General features: G+C 42.0%; 3 protein-coding genes across 7 annotated transcripts; 1 reads left to right on the top strand and 2 right to left on the bottom strand.

Moving 5' to 3' along the window:
* Positions 1-6,047: 6,047 nt before the first annotated feature.
* snap47 (synaptosome associated protein 47) lies at positions 6,048-14,091 on the bottom strand. 4 transcript variants are annotated; one of them, XM_079488939.1, is made up of 6 exons: positions 13,412-13,709; positions 12,791-13,312; positions 11,814-12,307; positions 9,881-10,005; positions 7,334-7,521; positions 6,048-6,534 (listed from the first exon to the last, which is right to left on the bottom strand). In XM_079488939.1, exons 2-5 carry the CDS (start codon positions 13,291-13,293, stop codon positions 7,375-7,377), a joined length of 1,269 nt encoding a protein of 422 aa, XP_079345065.1. In that variant the 5' UTR covers positions 13,294-13,312; positions 13,412-13,709; the 3' UTR covers positions 6,048-6,534; positions 7,334-7,374. The 4 variants fall into 4 exon arrangements, with proteins under 4 accessions (XP_079345065.1, XP_079345064.1, XP_079345063.1 ...); XM_079488938.1 differs by lacking the exon at positions 13,412-13,709 and adding an exon at positions 14,013-14,091 and having other exon boundaries at positions 6,048-7,521; XM_079488937.1 differs by having other exon boundaries at positions 6,048-7,521.
* jmjd4 (jumonji domain containing 4) lies at positions 12,330-16,630 on the top strand. 2 transcript variants are annotated; one of them, XM_079488936.1, is made up of 6 exons: positions 12,330-12,454; positions 14,345-14,510; positions 14,764-14,889; positions 15,215-15,482; positions 15,916-16,062; positions 16,178-16,630. In XM_079488936.1, the coding sequence occupies exons 1-6, from the start codon at positions 12,436-12,438 to the stop codon at positions 16,511-16,513; spliced, it is 1,062 nt and encodes a 353-aa protein (XP_079345062.1). In that variant the 5' UTR covers positions 12,330-12,435; the 3' UTR covers positions 16,514-16,630. The 2 variants fall into 2 exon arrangements, with proteins under 2 accessions (XP_079345062.1, XP_079345061.1); XM_079488935.1 differs by lacking the exon at positions 12,330-12,454 and adding an exon at positions 13,777-14,247.
* Positions 16,631-16,753: 123 nt separating this feature from the next.
* Positions 16,754-19,649, bottom strand: iba57 (iron-sulfur cluster assembly factor IBA57). Its single transcript, XM_079488941.1, has 3 exons — positions 18,992-19,649; positions 17,874-18,223; positions 16,754-17,527 (listed from the first exon to the last, which is right to left on the bottom strand). The coding sequence occupies exons 1-3, from the start codon at positions 19,366-19,368 to the stop codon at positions 17,139-17,141; spliced, it is 1,116 nt and encodes a 371-aa protein (XP_079345067.1). The 5' UTR covers positions 19,369-19,649; the 3' UTR covers positions 16,754-17,138.
* Between the last annotated feature and the right edge of the window lie 949 nt (positions 19,650-20,598).

The raw sequence follows: 20,598 nt of genomic DNA, 5'->3' as shown, positions 1-20,598 counted from the left end.
TGCATACATTTATCATGGAATTGTTTGGGTTTTTTTCTATTTTAGTCTTCAAACTCTCTTATTTTTTTTTAAGTAAGACCTCTGTAGTGACAGAACCTTTCAACAGATATCCAAATACAAAAGGCCAACACAAGACACTGCTTGGGAAAAAGTTGAGAATTATGTGAATGTACGTCAGGAGGCATCTCTGTATGGGACCTGATGAACGGAACCTTTAACAATGCTGTTTTGTTTGTGACTGTGCCAAGGGCGAGAGCACAGATGAAATGATGCACTTTGAAAACGTTTCGGAACGTAGACATTTTCACTCCGCTCCCAAATTAAACCCATTCGACAGCCCCAAGGATGGTTATAATTATTCTTTCCGTTTATGGGTTGTGTGTGTTCAACTGAATGCTCACAGCCAACAGTATTAGGCTGGCAGCTTCCTTTTGGAAGTTCTTAAAACAAGACCATGTCACAATTATTCCAACCTGACCTTTGTTGGTCCACACCCTCATTACAGGCCGAAGCCTTTTGTCCTGGCATCGAATTTAACTTTGTCTAACCTTCTCCCTGCATTCGAGCTGGTGCAGACCTGTAACAGTGGGACCTGTAACAGGTCTTTTTTTAAATTCATTTGCATTTAACCCATTCTGCGCGGGAACCCCTTTTGGTGTTTTAAGCATTATGTTATACTTTAGCTATTGAAAAATAGCAGATCTACAAGCTCATAGCGTGTCACCGAGTGCCGCGCTACGAGCTTGTAGATCTGCTATTTTTGAAAAATCGGGAAAATGTGGCGCAACTCTTTGAATATATATTCTTTCAGAGCGAACGCTTTTAACTCAAATCTAATCTTTGCTTCTGGGGGGGGGGGGTCCCTGGAACAACATATTTTCAGATGGGGGGTCGACGGCCAATTACATATATTTTTGGGGGTCCTTGACGTGAAAATGTTTGAGAACATAGGGTTTTTTCAGGAAACTGCCAGGATTTTAGAAGGCATTTGTAGACTCTAAATGGGCCTGCAGGTTCTGGACAGTGACTTCACACCGTACGTCCCACCGCCAGGGCTGTTCTTATATATACCATGCTGGCAGGAAGCCAGACGATGGCTGCCGGCCCGGCGCTCCTTTCCCTAAGTCCCACCCAGACGCTGCGTGCGCCGTCATCCAGCTGAAATGTAAACCCCAGATTCAGCTGTGTTTGTTATGGTTGCGCCGGGCCCTCTGTGTTGAACACACAACGCTGTCACAACGTAGCTAGAACAGCGGGGGCGATGTTTCAACAACAAATCTATTTGGTCAGCTGCAATTACATCACTAGGTGGTCAAGCACACGCACGTTTGTGAGAATGATAATTAGGATTATTTTGCGGGCAACTTCAGCGAGGGAACTAGTACGTGCCTTGGTAACACACCTGGATATTTTAATACAGAAGTTAAAGTCAAGTACTTTCAAGCATGTTGTCAGTGGCTTTGAAATTGACCCCATTGGACTGTGTTCACAGAAGCACCATCATTACTTTGCTTGGTGTGGGCGTTCAATTTTACAGCAGGGCCCCTACAATACAGCATTGCATCTTTTTAATCATACAAGTATAAACAATGGTTTGGATCAGAGGGTGGTATTGCCCTAAGATCAATGGCCTGTCACACTAATGACTATTTACTCTCCAGAGAAAATGAATAGCTTAAACACTCATTTCTATCCCAAAATGACCCTCGTCTCAACCCCAAGGAGGTGGTGCACACACACACACACACACACACACACACACACACACACACACACACACACACACACACACACACACACACACACACACACACACACACACACACACACACACACACACACACACACACACACACACACACACACACACACACACACACACACACACACACGCACACGCCCCTGCAGACTGCACATCAGTGCAACAACCCTTGGGTCACAGAATATCTTTGCTGTCCCCTTAATACTCAGCAGACTCTCAGTGTCACCAACCATGATGGGACTATTTTAGAGAAGCTTATCGGAATTATGCACAATCCATATAGCCTGTTGTCTGTGGCTGTAGGCGAGTGGCTGAGCTGGGGGTCTATGCAGTGTGGCATCACTCGGGTGGGTAATTTATTGTGGGAGCTAAGTGTTTCCATTTGCAGCAAGAGCCACTAAAAACAGTCTCGCTGAAGGTTTCTGGGGGGCCCACTCGTAAAAGTACTGATGCGGTGTGAGCTGGCTTGTGGCCTGACAACCTGTTTGGGGAACTGTATAGATGGGATTTTAATGAATACATAATCCAGTCATCACAAAAAAAAGGACTCCTCCTCACACTTGCCAAAGGTACACTCCTGACCATTGTGTTCTTATATTCACTCCAAGCAGAGGAGTGTGATGCATTTTTCGTAGAGAGGTTTCAGAACGAAAACAAGACCCGCAAAAGAAACGTGGGCTGGTAGGTTTCCATTACTGTGCTTCACTGTAAGTTTCCAAAAGTAAGGATTAAAGGTATATTCAGTGATTTCACTTAATTCAAATATCACTTTTTTTTTTGATAATCCTCCCTACTATTAAGTGTGCTGACAATATAAGGAGTACCTCCCTGTCCCCAGTGAGCCCCTGGGGTAAAAAAAACCCTAGTTTCGGTTTGGGCTTTGGGTGGCAAAGCCTTCATCCAATCATGATCGAGTGGGGCGGGCATTGGTGCACGTGCTGTTGGTGTGTTGTACTTCCCCCACTGTAGAGCGTGTGCATGTACACATCTTGTTACCGGGTGGACCGGGGTTTTTTCCAAATCACTGAATGCTCCTTTAAAGTGGGGTGGTGCAAGCCTTTAATTTGAAATTATGACTAAGGCACAAATTAACTTGCAATGGGACCCCCCCCCCCCCCCTCCCCCCTCTCTCTTCTTCCCTTTCTTTGTTTTCTTGGAAAAAATAGCCCAATGGGAATTGGGAACTATGCGCAAAAACGAATTTCACCCACATTTTAACCTTGATGTGACAATAAAGAGGATTCTGAAATCATAGAGGAGAAACATGATTGGTGGCTGCCTGGGTGGTAGCAATATCAGTCATTTCATTGGCCCAATATACTGCATACTACATGTACCTGTCTAAAATAACTTCCTTAATGTCAACAAAGTCCCACACCCACAACACCAGAGGGAGTTCAACAAACCATGTGTGCAACCCAGATTTGGCACAAACAAGGGACTAAATTCATTTCGCTCCCATGCCACCAAAATGTGGAACGCCGCCCTACCAACAGCCATTAAGACATGTGAATCCCTTGACTCCTTCAAAACAGCTCTCAAAGGGCACCTACAGACGGCTGCATTTCTAAACTGGGTCCTGTAAAATCCCCTCACCCCCTTACTGTATGTTTTCTTTTTCCCTCCTTAAATGATGATTTCCTGTTTTTCTTTGTATAAAAGTGTATATTTGTGTTTGTCTCTAAATGTTCTGATGAATTGAAAATGGTGGACCCTGTTGTAAACAAGTGTAATGCTCTACCAGTGTGTCGTCCACAGTACGTTTTTGAATTGAGTTGTGCTTTCATTTGAAATGTACCCATTCTGCAAACTGTTAATAAATACTTCAATCAATCAAATTGGTCTATCACAGTAGCAGGATAGCAGAAATGAATGCTGCCCTTTTAACCAGCTGCAGAACATTGAGTGAGCGTCCAGTTTTTGTGATCATCAATTAAATGTCATCATCAACTCACTGCTGCCCCCTACTGAACCTAATAACAAGTGACAGTATCATCATGACATTATAACAGTGGGCTATTAGAACCATAACAACATCCACTGAACCAGTCAGTCCATCAGAAATCCTTCAGAATAAACTTCCAGTCCGCCACAAACAGGTGCAGCTTTGGAACTCCGCCAATATAAGTTGCTCGAATTACAGGTATACACCGAGTGTTCTTCTAAGGTGACATTCTGAGAAATAATTCAAATGTGAATGTGATACACATTTAGCTTGACTGCCTATAAGCCGGTTTAAACAAATGTGTGAAGTTTGTGGATCAAGATATTTTATAGATAAATAAAGTGCACAGCCAGGACCAAAGAAAATACTATATTGGCACGGCACAAATTAAATCATGTTGCTTAGCATCTGGGCAAGTACCATATCAGCAGTATAGACTCAATTCATTTTTCTTCTCCACAGAAGAAAAAATAATCGAGGCGTACAAATATGACCTAGATGCATGCAAAAAACTGATAAAACTATTAAATAGGAACTGGCAAAATGTTATTAAAAGTAAATGTGCAATACAAGCTTGACACATAAGGAATATGTTTAATGTACAGTAGATGTTACTACAAACAGAATGGTAGGTTTTTTTTTCTTATGTCCCGATAGCATTATGGTGATGTAGTGGGTCATATCTCTTTCTTTTGGAGTCCAGCCCCCTTGGTTGGACTCAGGCACCTTCCTTCCAGGAACTTTTTCTCCCAGTTCTAACATTAACCAACAGGCCTTATTTCCTGAAACTAGAAACTCCCTCAGCAAAAGGAAACGCAGCAACACCTGCACCAGTGAGAGGCCAGCCAGGACATGAGTCAAAAATGAGGCCATTACAGTCAGACATGCTTTGGAAGACTCATTTATGCTTCGTAGCATGACGGTGTCACTCTTTTCTGTATAAATTGTAACTCGTGATTTTTGGTGCACTGATCGTGAAAAATATGCATTTCTGAAGTCTACATGCAAAACTGTTAATTAAATACTGATGTATGGGTGCTGGATCAAACAATTGTATTACATATTGCATTATAAAAAATAAAATGATTTTCCTAAATAATTCTAAATTCATTACAAAAGTCTTGTCAAGCAAGTGAAAATAAAGAGTTTACCAGGACATTGCGGAAGATGTCAAAACATCTCTGAATTCAAGAGGAAAAACAACTTTTGACTCCCGATGGGCAAATGAGATGACAACTCTAACTTAGTTTGTGTTACAATCACACAAAAAAACTCCTTATTTTGGAGCAGAGTGCAAGCCACATGTGTGCCCTCACAGAATCCCACAAGCCCAGGCTGCCGTTTTCCCAGCGAGGGTTGATTGATTGGCCATCAATTGAGACACGCTCCTTGTATGAGAGCGGCTCTTCAACCACAGGGACTATCAAGTAAACAGACTTGGAAGTCAAGGCCAGCAGAATCCCTCGCGTCTCCATACCATCCGTTAGGAAGGCAAAGCCGGATCTCATGTATCTGTGGTCAGACAAGACCGCCACCACTTCCTCATATTGCAAGGCTGCTTCTAAACCACGCCAGTATGTGCTCTATTTCCCTAACCTTTTTTAGGGGTTGGAATTCACATAACCATGTGGTATGCTTCTGGAGTTTTGGGACTTCCAAAATCTGACTGTTTATCACTCAAATCAACAAAAATAAATGGTCTACACTGTGAAAACATATTCTCTCCGAGCAAAAAAGAAACATCTCAGCACTGCCATGTCCGGTCATTCCTTTGTGTCATCCTGTGCTTAAATGTTATGGGTCTCTCACATCTATAATGGTGGGCTGCGTTTAACTGAAGTGATAAGTTCATAATGACTGGGTTGAGAGCTGTTGAGCGAGGCTGCTGGTCCTCTTTCACTCCCTTTTAAAGTAAGGCTTCTTCCCGAGTCATAATTGAAAGTGCCAACTGCTTGCCAAATCAAATGAATCTGGGCTCCTAACTCGCAGCGGTCCCCCTTTCTCGTGAAAATTGCCCAACAGAGGTGGTGAACAGAAAATGCCAATCATCTGCAGCCAGAAGAGTGTTATAATAGCCATGGCAGGTTTACAAAGAGAGTCATATCCATGAAACGGTACTCATGGCACTAAGAAACAGTAAATAACTTCCCAAATAACTTCCTTTTCCATTTAGCGTGCGTTTGACATTCTCCATGCCACTTTTTCATATGGCAGCCCTGTTTTGATATGTCTTACCTAACCAGGAATATACTTCAAAACTTTTTTCCCATATCAGTTCCAGCTAAATAAGAGTAATTGCCTAAAGTACGTAGACCTAAAAAGTACAGATAATTATATCTTTCATCCATTTTATTACTAGGGAAGTCAAAAACGACACAGTTAAAAGCTTTTACACATACATACATATACATATGTATATATATATATATATATATATATATATATATATATATATAGAATAAATAACAGATCATTACAAATTAAATTAGTACAACAATAAAACCAAAATAAATCACAGAATTACAGTATTATAGCATGTCATTTACACATAATAGATTTATAAGATAAGCTATTAATGTACATTATGCTGCTGTGTATAGACGTCCCTTACCCTACATTATTTTATTATACTTAAATTAAAACATACAGTAAGGATGTGTTTTTTTGTTGCGTTTTCCAAGAGTTCCCAGAGTTCTGCACATTTATAGTCTGCTTTTTATACACCGATAATGATATAATATTTCTCTTTGATGCAAAACAGTAACACCGGGACATGCAAGACGCGAAGCCAGAGTGACACTGTGTCCACAGAAAGTGAGCCAAGGACCTGGATATAAGGAGGGGCATTGGCAGGCAAACAATCACCAGTTAAAATGGAAGGATCAAAGTTATGGATCACAAAATGGAACACTAACGCCATTGACAATGTTATCTGCTATTGGGACTACTCATTTCACATTCATTTTTATTATAGAACACATGCCCAGGTTTCTGGGAATGTTACGGACCTTTTTCCATTGGTGCAAAGTGTAATCTCATGCACTTTCTGCCAAAAGCATATAGAGGAACAGCATGAAGATGATGTGGCAGGATAACAGTCACCCCATTACCTCATGTAAAGGGATTAGACCAGGTCTGTCATGCACTTTTACAACTGGATGTGTCACTTCAAATACATGTGTTTGTCTAGTTTGGGAGCAACGCAGTCGCATGTTGAAGAGTCTGTTAAAACTGGACCCAAAAATTATGCTGAAAATATCACTGCCTTTCTTATTTTTTTGCTTTTTTCAATGTAACCCAGTGGCAAATTTAGGATTGATAATTACATTCTGAAAGAAACAAAAATAAGAATATCATTTGAGCAAAGCCCCACATTGAGTTAAGGATTTGTGCGACTGAGGATTTTGGCAAGGTTGCTCAGTGAAGCACAGATCACACGAGACAGAAGAATTCACTATAGTGTACTTAAAACTGAAACAGATTTATAACAGCATTCAAAGTTGCGAAAGTAGCAAACCTATAAGTAACCTATATAATCGGTCGTTCAACGTTTGGCATGGTCTGCCTTTTGTGCAAGTCAGTCTGAAACCTTTACGGTTCCAAAATAGCAACGATAAGAAACTTACGCTGTATTTCGCGGCTACGTCTCGGTTGGTTGTGAACGCTGCTACAGCAACCTTTTCATGCGCGAGGTGTGCTTGTCAACGTGCATGGTGGCCCGCTCTGTGGAGCCGGTCAGGGCATCTAAGACCTCGTCCTGGCGCTCCAGCTCCGTCTCGGCTTCCAGAGCCAGGTTCTTCAGCTGCATGAAAATCTACGCGCATACGCACGCGCACGCACACAGACAAAGGAAGACAAAGTACATGTCATTAGTTTGCCTGAACTTGGACGAGCATGGAGGGGGCCACAAATAAAGGAAGGGGAGATGCAACACAGAAATGCGGGGGGGGACGGAGGAAGCTAAGGGGAGTGATGAAACTTCGACCATATGTAGAGATAGACCATATAAAGATGGGGTCAGTGAGTTAGAATTAAGGTACTATCTCAGTGGAATATAGAGTGGGTACAAAAAGGGGTGATAGGTGACTTTTTTTTTGTTGCCCTTTTTCAGAATTCTTTCTTCTTTCCCTTGCTGGCCACACAGAAAATGGGAAGCTAATAAAAATGGCTGCAGACGAAATGTCAGCATTACAATTTGACACCAGCTGTGATACAATTATAGCGACCAATATGATAGCTATAGCTAGGTATATGATATCTATGGTGTCATGTGATAGTATACCGTGTATGTGATCATTAAAAGACATCGGCTGGTCTCCTGGAGTCACTGATATCTGACGGACAATAACATTTGTTGTCTTCACTTTAGTGCGTTCAGTGAATTATACGACTACATCTCCACGGTCTAACAACTGTGTATGTTATGGTCGATGGAACAACTTAAATAAACCATGATGTGTGCCAAGCAAAACCTAATAAACACTCACTCCAAACCCCACCACCATGGTTTCTAAACTAATATTATGTTCCCCTACTCACGCTCACACACACCCATTAACATTATGTCAGTTTTCACTGGCCAGCAAACGTGGACATTGCAGCAGCGCACAGGAACCGGTCCAGACAGGAGTTAGAAAACAGATAGTATTTCTGTACACACCAAAGGACAACTGCATTCCATCTTTCAGGTCGCACAACTATGTTGGATTGTGATGGAAATGCTTCAAACTAGGCTAATATGACCCAATCATGCCATATACTCTTACATTTGCAGGAGTTCTGGTGCGTCATTGAATAAACAGAGACATTTACTATTTTTAGCAACTGCTTATATCATGGCTAAAAGAAGTAAGTCATGTAGAAACCCGCAAATTTAAACATTTAGTCTAATGCACTATTACAAAAATAAAACAAAAACTCTTGTCATGCTTTTGAAATAGTTAATTTCAAGGACATTTTCAATTCCAAACAATATTCAGCGTGATATGCATGGACAAAGAGGGGCATTTGCTAAAAGCACTTAAGGCAGAATATTAGACTCTTTACCCACTGAAGCTTGTTCTATTGCCATGAATTACATTAAGAGTAGGGTGTGTCCAAAAGTGTAGCATTATGTCAAAATTGGTATCCTTTGAAGTCTTAGCTATTATAACGTATCAGCTGTAGACAAAAAGCCATTGATACAGAAACAATAGACAACCCAAAACATTAACACTGAACTAGTTCTAATTGTTACCGCCATGATGAATTTGTTTGAAAAATGATTATATAGACAAGAACGATAGCGACTTACACTAGGATAATAAAAAAAAACATTTGTTGACACTGTTATAATGTATAATAATTAACTGGATAGCCATTGTGAAGTGCTCACAAAGCCTGATTCAAGATATGTTTTATTGGCCTTCTACGATATGGCCATGTTCCCATTTAGTCCTACCAAGAAACTATTGGCATTAGCAAATGCTGACTATATTGAGACCAAATGCATAATGGAAACTGTTTATGAAAGTAATTATGTATGGGTTAGTAAAACAAATATGCACCGAAGTTTTACACAAACCTTCTCATTCTAAGCAACCTGTAATAATGTCGCTAAATGAAAAATAATTGTCCTGAATTTGCGTCACTGTTTGGGTTCTGTCATCACAGACCGTGCATCTAAACCCAACTCAATGTTATATGGTCCTGCATGGAAAGACTTTCTGCCGTCTGACCAAATAACTGACCATGTCTCTTTCCCTCTCTTAAACCCAATACAGACTTTGGTTTGTGGTCTCACCAACTAGCATTTAAAACATACAGGATGAAAAATAAAAATCATTATACTGAATCGTGGGTTTGGACTGGAAATAACATTCGTACTCTATAACATTCCCCCGTTCTTCATTTTCACGTGGAGAGCAGCTTATTTTCTCAAACTTATTGTGTCGTGACATCAGTGTTACATACCATACAGCGAATGCTCATCATAATATGCTTTACCGAAAAACCCAGAGGCTGGTTTACAGTAACAGTAGCCATTATTTGAGGCAAAGTGTATAATTTTCTGCCCATAGACATAACATTTGTATGACCCTGCCCAGTGCCGTCATATGAGTGTGACCAAGTCTTAAAGGTAACTAACAACGGTGCAAGTCATTTATATCTATAGAGGCTGTGGGAGACCTCACCTGTCTCAATTCCTGGGCCTCAGCCTGGCTGACAGCTGGCCGGAGCACATGCACCTGCACCTGGGAGAGCTCCCCAGCTGGAATCTCCATGGGGACCTCTGTCTCCTGGCACATTTGCTGCAAACCTGACTCCATGGGTGGAGAATGGAAACGACACAAACACAGCCCACCTTGAAGTGCAAGTGTCTGTATGTGTGTATGTGTGTGTGTGTGTGTGTGTGTGTGTGTGTGTGTGTGTGTGTGTGTGTGTGTGTGTGTGTGCAAACCAAAGAGTAAACTGGTGGTATGGCAGTATAAGGCACCAGAAATGAGGCGATATATTCATAAAAATAGCATTTCTGGAAAGACACCCAGAACCATTAGCCGCAATTTGCAACTCTAGATTTTTTTATAATGGGATGAATCTAGAGTTGCAATACCCTCCATTGACTCCCCACTCATCATTTTGCGTTTGCGATCTGCTCGTCTTAAACGACGTTAAACTCACCAACATTGCAGCTGTAGTCCAAGCTTGAATTATTCTCTTTCAATCTGCAAAGCTTGTTTTTCATATAAATCCCCCGTAGACATGTTATGAGCTACTTTCTGTCAAGACATTCTGTGCAAGTGATTCTTTTTCTAAGTGCTGGAGTTTGGAAGCGCTCGTCGTAAGTCCCTGAACGTCCCTGCATGCATCTGTTTCGCATTTGCACATAATGCAGGAGGCAGCAGCGCGACCCCTTAATACAAACGAGCGCTTCCAAACTCCAACATTTCTTCTTCTTGACATAAAGTAGCTCATAACATGTCTACGGGGGATTTTTATGAAAAACAAGCTTTGCAGATTGAAAGAGAATAATTCAAGCTTGGACTACAGCTGCAATGTTGGTGAGTTTAACGTCGTTTAAGACAAGCAGATCGCAAACGCAAAATGATGAGTGGGGAGTCAATGGAGGGTATTGCAACTCTAGATTCATCCCATTATAAAAAAAATCTAGAGTTGCAAATTGCGGCTACCAGAACCATATGCAGTAGTAATGTGTATTATGTGTTGCAGCTTACAGTTGTCATTTTGTCATATTGAGACTGCTGCGGTGCTTGCAATAACATTGTAGGACTTTTCCTTGCAAGCGTCTTCATTACAGGAGGCTGTATTGAAAATGCAGACCTTTAGCGCCACACCGTGGTCAAATGTTGCAGTACATTAAATACACAGCAAGGAAACCATACAAACATGGCAAACAGAGGTGATTTAACTCTGTAAGAGTAAAATGTTCCTGTAAGGGTCTTTATTCAGACCGCAGCAAGGTGCTACCTACTAGGTGCTACTTCCCATAGACCGCCCATTCATCCAAACAGAAAAGTCCTATCTAATTAATTAAACAACGTCAAACTCACCAACATTGCAGCTGTAGGGAAAGCTTGAATTATCCTCTTTCAATCTGTAAAGTGTTTATTTCATAAAAATCCACCGTAGACATGTTATGAGCTACTTCCTGTCAAGAAATTCCTTGCAGATGATTATTTTCTAAGTATCAGAGTATGGAAGCACTCGTTATCAGTAAAGCAACCTCCTGCTGCACCATGTGCAAATTCAAAACAGGTGGTACGCATGGGTGGTTGAGTGATATTCAACGAGCGCTTCCAAACTCCAACACTTGCAATGCAAGGAATTTCTTGACAGGAAAGTAGCTCATAAAATGTCTACGGTGGATTTTTATGAAACAAACACTTTGCAGAGGATAATTCAAGCTTTCTCTACAGCTGCAATGTTGGTGACGTTGTTTAATATAATTAGAGGACATTTCTGTTTGGATGAATGGGCTGTCTATGGGAAGTAGCACCTAGGTAGCACCTTGCTGGCAAGATGCCTGCGGTCTGAATAAAGACAATTGTATACCGGCTTCAGAGTTAGATACTTCAGATTTCACTGTGCACTGTGATGTCTACTCACCTTCATTCCACACTGAACCCTCTGCGTCAATCGGAGAAATGGCCGCAGGACTTGTCTTGAAGGCAGCATATTCGCAGGTGTACTCCACCTTCTTTTTGTACTGCATCTCCAGCACTGCCATTGCCTCTGGCATCTTGGCAGACAGAAGTCGGTAGCAAATATCCGGTTTGCCGATGAAGCGCTGCCTGATGCTGACCTCATAGGGGTTGTGTACCCTGATGTCATCGACCTCGCTCCTTTCAAAGCGGTGGAGGAGATGGTGATTGGTATCTCGCACCTCCAGAGAGGACACAAACACTAACAGACACCCTGGCTTCAGGTCCGACTCCCCGCCCCTGGACACCACGGCAGGGATGCTGCTGATCACCTTGTGCATCGTGGAGCCCTTCCCAGCAGCGGCTCTCTCAGCGTACGCTGCCTTGGCTTCCTGCTGAGCCCTCCAGGGCAGTTTACCAAATGGCCACCAGGGAGGAGACTCTAGTTCTGTCAGCAGCCTGCAGCGAGAACAGACAAGAGTCATGAGAAGAATACTACTCACGGAATGACAGTTGACATTTAGATTGGGCCTGGGTTGTGTATTGCAAGTGCAACCCAAGCTAACAAAGCATCCAACCACAGCAGCATGGTGGAACATATTGTAGGTTAGTTACAAAATGTTAAAGGACTGTACTGTATGTTTGCCTATGACACACGAGATATTTGACATTGCTATTAACCATTTTCCAAAGCACACCATGGTTTGTTTGATTTTAGAGTATGCCTCTGGATTCCATTCATAAGTAAGTTCCTTCGTAAGTACGGTATGAAAATCAACTTGCAGATATGAAAGATTGATGTAATAAATCCATACCTTATTAACTGCATAATAATCAACACTAACATTGACTCAATGATGCAGGTAAGTTCAGTAGGCTAGTTATGATTTACTGATTTGATTATTAAGTGATAAAAAAGCCAGAGAGTATTTAGGCAATTACTTGTCTGCGACACCCAAGTCAGAGTCAATCTTTTCCAGTCCTTCCATCATGTTATCAAACTGCTCTCCCTGGTGGTGTAGGACCACGCCCGTGTCCTCCAGTCGTCTCTGGGCCCCTGCCATTAGGCCGATGAGCTCTCTGCCTTTGGAGGGCAGAGCCTCCGCTCCCTGCCCCTGGGTCTCTGTTGAGGGAGATAGGAGACGCTCTCTCCAGAAATGCTCCAGGACGTTGTAAATGACCACCCTGTTGGGCTTCAGGGAACCAAACCAGTGCTTCACATTGCCCTGCTCAAGGACCGTGAGAGTGCTGAAGATATAGCTGGATGATTCCATCTTGATCTCCATGATGCAGGAGAGACGGAAGCTGGTCACAGTCTCCTTTGTCTGGTCAGAAGTGAAACGGACCATGGTTCGTGTGAGGGATAGGGTACCAGTTTCCCACCGTTTGTCACAGTTGATGTAATAGGAACCCTGCCAGCTGTGGATGGGAATGTCTCGGCTCATTTTGGACAGGGTTGCTTTCCTAAACATGAAAGAGGCACAAATTGAGTTCAATGGTTAAATGTGAACCAAGCACATACAATGTTGCAATCAATAATACTGATTTATATATAGACCATACGTTATTCACTCCGTGATCCGAATCTGTGAGCCTGTTCGGGAGGTGAAAAGGGTCCTGGAAAATACTGGACCAGGTTGGACTGGAGACGATTCACACTATAACTTTTAATGGTAACGTAGGCTAACGTTAGCGAGCTGAGTATCAGAGTGATTTAAACACGACACCGTCATTATAATGCTATAAAACGTCTCTGATTTCTGCGTAGATCACTATTCGCTTTCACACTCAATGACACACTAAACGAAGATTACCTCTGCGTGACGAGAGAAAATCATAACGCTGTTGTTTATTACGGAAGTGACGTATGGCGCATGTACAGTAGCTTTTACTATCCGGCTAGAAAATAATAGCGCAGAATAGGATGGATTATAAATTCCACGACGTGGGAATGTATCCAGGAAACAAAGACAAGTCTTGAAAAAATATGGTTAATGTTGTCTATCTGCCAATGTTATTGACTATATATAAAACGTGAAATAACTGAAAAAGAGTGGACATCATATAATGTAGCATTTAGCAAGCTAGCTTTTAGCCTATCTTACCTACCGTGGCAATTTACCCAGCCGAGGTTTTGTTTACAATAATGGACAGGGAGTCTTACCATAACTGCTGCAGTCTTGTCAAAATACCAAGGCAGACTTATGAGCAGTTCTGGTCTTCACACTTTGTGGATTATATTGACAAGGACTTGAGCTATTCTAAATTTTTCAAAAAGTCCTTGCTTCCTAATCACCCATGTATGTTTTCAAGAAGATTTACTGAGGACTGGAAATGTAGAAAACAATGGGTGACTGAAGAGGGGAAACCTAATTTTCAGAAACTGCTACAAGAGTTTGGTGAATACAATTTATTGACAATGTAATAACTAATACACATAATTGTCAATGCATGTAGTTGTTGCTATAATGCTTTATTTATTTGTCCTCCTTACAGATGAGACCTCAGTTCCTGTGGCAAACTGTAATGCTAAGGAGTACAATGCAAACCCCAAGCAAATTATGCCTTTTAAAGAATTCATACACTACTGGAAGGAATATATCCAGAATGGACACTCATCGCCCAAAGGATGCCTTTACCTGAAAGACTGGCATATGTCAAGGTCTTACATTGATACTGATTGCATTTTTATACATTACTTTATTTAGGCTACCAATGATGAACATGAATACTGACTGATTGATTATAGCAGAGGACCAGTAACGAACCTGGTGTCCCTATTTTGGCATATCATTAAAGTGACATTAAAAAATAAAAACATAAATAAAAATTCTAGATTGTAGATCAGCAATTGCCTGATTGCTATTTTTTTTTAAATAGGGCTAAAGTAGTTAATGTTTGGTACTTTTTGACAGGGAATTTCCAGATCATGGTGTTTACACCACACCCGTGTTTTTTTCCTCTGACTGGCTCAACGAATATTGGGATGCACTTGAAGTGGATGACTATCGGTTTGTCTACATGGGCCCCAAAGGTTCATGGTATGAAAATAAATCTTCATTCATCTCTAGAGCAGTGGTTCTCAAAGTCTTTATGGTGTGTCTGTTTGTATGTCTGTACAAATGAAACAATAGGATGGAACAAAAGGGACCTGTACAGTTCCATTTGTACACTCTCAAACCCATAACCGTCTATTTAGTTCCTAACAATCATTTGCTGGGGTCCTGGGGATGCCCTTGAACCCGGCAACCCGCACAAGTCACTACATTGAGAACCACTGATCTAGACGCACTAAAGAGATGTTCACAGACAGCTGTACAATATTAGTTCTTCAGAATGACTTACATGTATAATATGTCTTCCTAGGACTCCATTCCATGCTGATGTGTTCAGATCCTATAGTTGGTCTGCAAACATTTGTGGGAGGAAAAAATGGCTCCTCTATCCACCAGGCCAGGAGGAGTATTTACGAGACAGCCACGGCAACCTCGCTTATGATGTAACTTCACCTGATCTTCAGGACAAAGCGCTTTTCCCACACTTTCATGAAGCCTGTCAACCTCTTGAAATCATTCAGGAGGCGGGTGAAATTATATTTGTTCCCAGTGGTTGGCATCATCAAGTTTATAATCTGGTAAGAACTGTGAAGATATGTTCTCACTCACAGACTCAGTCTCATCGATGTTATGATCTGGGGAGAATTCTAAAGATCAATGCGCCTCTACATTTCTCATGACTTGTTTTCATTCAACATTAATTCAGTATAATTATGCGTGTGCTCATAGAACTGTAAATCAGTGTCCAGTCCACCAATTCGTCATGTTTTTTCCTAAAATATTACTGTTTTTATGGCTTGGCGCTCTAGAAGGCAGAGCCGTCTAGACTAGTCTATTTAGAGTAGCCAATTTGTTTTTTTTGTTAACCCCATTTTACCTTCCTAATTTATTCGTTATGCCAATTCATCATGCCCACACATACATGGATTTGGTCTTCTTAGGTGTAAAACAGGTGTATATTGGTGTGGCGTGTTAGTCACCGATTGTGACTTTCATCTACCCGTCTTGCAGGAAGACACCATCTCCATCAATCATAATTGGCTGAATGGCTGCAACATTGACATAATGTGGCAGTTCCTTCAAAATGAGTTGTCTGCTGTCCAAAGAGAGATAGAGGAATGGAGAAACACCATGGATTCATGGCACCAGCACTGCCAGGTACTGGAGGAAAACATATTTATCGTATCAGTCTACTCTACCGTACAATGCTGTTATGTACTGTATATACTGCACTATTTTGTTTGTCTATTGATATGTTGCTTTACTTTCCCAGGTCATCATGAAGTCTTGCTCTGGTATTGATTATGTGGAATTTGCCTCGTTCCTTAAAATAATTGCCGACAACCGCATGTCCTTCTTGAGCTCTAGCACCTCTGGCAACTCCTCCGATTACCCAAAGCATTTGTCAGAGACCCTTGCCACACTTGGACCTCACCATGCTGCCTTTGATCTACAAAGAGTGGCTCATATTCTTGAATGCCTGCTTTGCAATGAGGACTTTAAGCGCCTGGATCCTTCGGCTCTGAGCTCACAACCTGAAAGCCTGTTGCAGCAAATTCGAGAGACAATACACTCCACAAGAGGGCAGCATCCTCCTTACCAGGAATAGGTTGAATACTGCCATCTGTAGCCTGTGACATAACAGCTTCAACTGGTGTCATGAATAAACAGTATTACAATATGTCAAAGTGGTGAAACTATGCTTTTATCGCATCCTATGTTGTGTATGCACATTCTGGGAGGTATTGCATTTTAAATGTGAATGTTCATCTTCATGTTAAATGTGGCTGTGAATGTTCATGCCTCTGAAAGGCAAAAGTATAAAAAAGGGAAATTAATAAAACATTAGTTAGTGTCTCTGAATATTTATTAAACATTAGTTTCATATATTAAGAAAGTATATACTGCTTGCTTAAACCATTCTGTTCAAACACTTTCAATCTGGCAAGCCTATTTTGGGCATGTCAGAATCATTACAAATAGCAGATCTATACACTCAATGTATTGTGACGGGAGCTTATAGATCTGCAACCCCATCCCACAACAAAGTATGTACTGTAGGGCTTAAGTGTTGTTAATTGTAAATGAAGCAAAAACAGAATATCAAGTACAGGTAGATGAATGCCATGCAGGTGAAGGTGAAACAACCATGTAACACGTTGGGAGTATCCACTATCAACCCTTTACTTACTACGCTGCGCACACCACTCTTGAAGCAATACATTTATTTTGTGTCACTTGATTTTGGAGTCTTTTGGCCACCATTCTGGCACACTGGCCTCAGCAGTCCCTTTGGTGCCATCAGAAGATGTGACTGATAGCACTTCTTTGGCATGAGCAAGGCGGATTAGGCTCAGACCGAGATCTCCTACCCCTGCCCTATGTTTCCCAGCAGGCTTGCCAGACTGCGTCTGTAGTGTTCCTTCCTCAAGGCCTTCGACGGAGGGCGACAGGCGTACTGGCATCAGGCGTTTCCGTATCACTCCAGTGTGATGAGTCCTGGCTGTGAGCTCCTGGCCAATGTAACAGCCTTTACTGAAGCTGATGCCCTGCATGTACTCTAGATTGGATTCCAGGGGGAGTGCCACGCCTGGAGGAAGGTCCTTAACTCCTTCAGGAAGTCCTGGAGAAAAATGATAAAAAACAAAACAACATTAATTATTAGGGGTGTCCTGATCAAGTGTTTTTGCTCCCGATCCGATTCTGATGATTTTGAGAATCTGCCGATACCGATTTTCCCCGATCCGATATTCATATTTTTATAGAGCACTTATGCCATATCACAACAGTACAATATCCAAAATCACAGATAATACAATAATTATCCAGTCAAATATCAAGAAATTTTTGCTCCCGATCCAATTCCGATTATTTTAAAACCCTATTATATACAATGTTTTGGGTGCAAGGAATGAAAACCCACGTTTCCCTCTCATTCCATTTTGCAATAAAAATCAACTTGGCCTTACCTATAGCATAGCGATGTCTATGATAGTCTTCTGTGTCACCTTGCTTGCATGATGCGATCATACTCAAAGGGTCAATTTGATTGTCCAGCACCAGTCTCCAGCCCATGGCCTCAGACCGTGCGTCAGTCTCCCACACCAGAGCTTTTTCTGGGGAGGAGATATCTGGCTTAGCCAATGTTTCGCTTGTTTCTTTCCCCAGGGGAAGCACTGCCCACAGAGAGAGGTCTGGACAGGGGCTCAGGTTCACCTTCCGCCGAATCTTGTACACCTTCAAGTGCCTCAACATCAAGTCTTTTACAGTGCTGTCGCACTCGAGGAGAAAGCTGCAACCTGCCTCTGCTTCTTTTATACTGAAAGACAAAGTTGAGTGAGAGCCGGCGCTGGTGAGAAAACAGCTTATTTATTTAGATTATGTATAAATGTTTGCTACTGGAAGCCATTTCAGAGCCGTTTAAAACGTTTACCAAAACGTGCAGGTGCGTTTTGAATGGTACTTGCGTAATTAATCACCACCTGTCAATTTGTGTGCCCCAAACATTTGTGCTTCCCTGGTCAATTTGTGATGACGTTTGTGGTGATCAACGGGAAGTTTTGATAAATGAAGTCCAGCTGTCATTCCGGGCCCCTTGCCCAGAGAGAATGGTGTCCGTGTGAAGCCCGTGGAAAAGTGGAGATATTTAACTAAACACACGTTTTCTGCCAGAACTTTCACATGGATATGAAACTAGAGGACCACATCTGACTCCAAGTCTTAGAAATTATTTATTGGGTGAGCAAACTGAGCATACACGGAGCGTCGACCACATTTATGCCATGCATGTCGTGCTGCTAACTGGGAGTGGATATACTGTAGGTGATCTATGGCTGTGTATTAGGAATAAATATGGAATATATGTATGATCACAGACATTCTAGGGCTACCAAAACGCATGAGCCTTGCTTTACAGATAAGCCGTCACGCCCACCTGTTTACTAGTTTAGCTGATAAAAAGTAACATTACTGCTATCACATGACCATTACTGTGGACGAAAACAATGAAAATGTAATATATATATATACATATACATACACACACATACATATACACACACACACATTATAATATCAGTTATATTACCTGTACAACATGATGTCATATAGTGTCCTTCCCTGTACATTCAGCATGTGTGCATACATAGCTCTTTGTTGTTCTTCTTCAAAGAGCCCCATGTCGTTGGTTATAATTCCTTGGAGAAACGCCCCGGTATCTTGTCCTTGGATCTTGACCAAGGTCCTGTGATGATGAAGGTTGTAACACACATACCGTGGCTGTTCGTTTTCAGGACCACGTCCACTCGCTTCTTGACTGTACTTCTTGACGGGGATCCATCCGTTATTTGTTGTTAAACATCGATACCATCCGTGGAGTGTTCGAGAATGACACATACAACCACGAAGCAAGCTGTTGGACCCAAACGTGGCCTTAGAAAAGTAAAATATCGCCACTGGATTCATTGTGAAGAGTGCTAGAAAACCTACATTGCAATCTCTGCGTGTATGAGTATCTGTCCTCCTTCGCAGCTCGACGTCATATTTAATGACGCGAGATTCGACGCAGCATGTAACGTCAGTCTTGCCAAAATATGGAGTTATTTAACGAGTACTGGTGGTAAAACGTACCCTTGTTGGGTCCAGGTTAGGTCATACAGGGCCAGGGGAGTCCTCAGTCTTTCCTCAGCACACGCTCCATTTTGAACTCCCACAATGCATTGCTTCATAATAAGAACACGTGAGTGATGAATGATCCCTCCCCCTATGGTGATGATGAGGTCAGAGGGTTGTTTTCTTTTCCCCCTTTTTGTTCATCGCTATTTGCGGCCAGGGCTGGAGCCATGCTATGGTTTGCCGGCAGTGCAGGGTGGCGTCCTTCGAAAGCCTACACTGGTTGACACCATAGGTTGACACCTACTAGGTGGCGGTGTCTCTCTCTCTCTCTCTCTCTCTCTCTCGCACGCGCGCGCGCGCGCACACACACACACACACACACACACACACACACACACACACACACACACACACACACACACACACACACACACACACTGTTGTTGGCCCTATCCAGAGCCATATCTCTGGCCCTATCTTGGGCGCCCCATGTCCCTAAACTTCTTTGCCATATTTTGCAATCTTGAAAAACATTTAAAATAGTTCAACTTTAGCCCAGGACTGTGTGTCCAAACTTTTTTCAAAGGGGGCCATATTAGAAAATATTAAAACATGCACCCAAGGGTCAACTTCATCATTTAGCTTCGGATTTAATAAACGATTCTATTTAACCATCATCATCAATATTTAATGTCAATGGTCTTTTAGTTTTGTCAGGTGTGTGCTGTGAACAAAACGCGTAACTCAGCCTTTTTTCAGCCTTATGTCACATTACCAAAGCAAGGTAAAAAAATAAAAATAAAAAAAATACAAGGAACAAGGAACACTGACAAATTATATGCGAACAAGAAGGCACTGGAGCAGCTCAGACGATTTAGGCCCTTATTTTATTATATCAGGGTGCAGGTCCTGCACCTGAGATGCACCAGACTGGCCTGTTATAGGCTAGAGGCGCGGCTGGAACTCCCTTCTACTGACAAATTATACTCTGGGAAATGCCCAGGTTAAAAACCTGTAAAAATGTCCCATACTGTTGGGCGGGCTGTTCATAATACAATTCAGGTATGAAGCTGCAGGGTA

This window comes from Electrona antarctica, assembly GCF_951216825.1.
Source record: "Electrona antarctica genome assembly, chromosome: 19".
In the NCBI taxonomy this organism is placed as follows: domain Eukaryota; kingdom Metazoa; phylum Chordata; class Actinopteri; order Myctophiformes; family Myctophidae; genus Electrona; species Electrona antarctica.
Note: the sequence above shows the minus strand (reverse complement) of the source record. Positions and strands in the feature narration are given on the sequence as shown.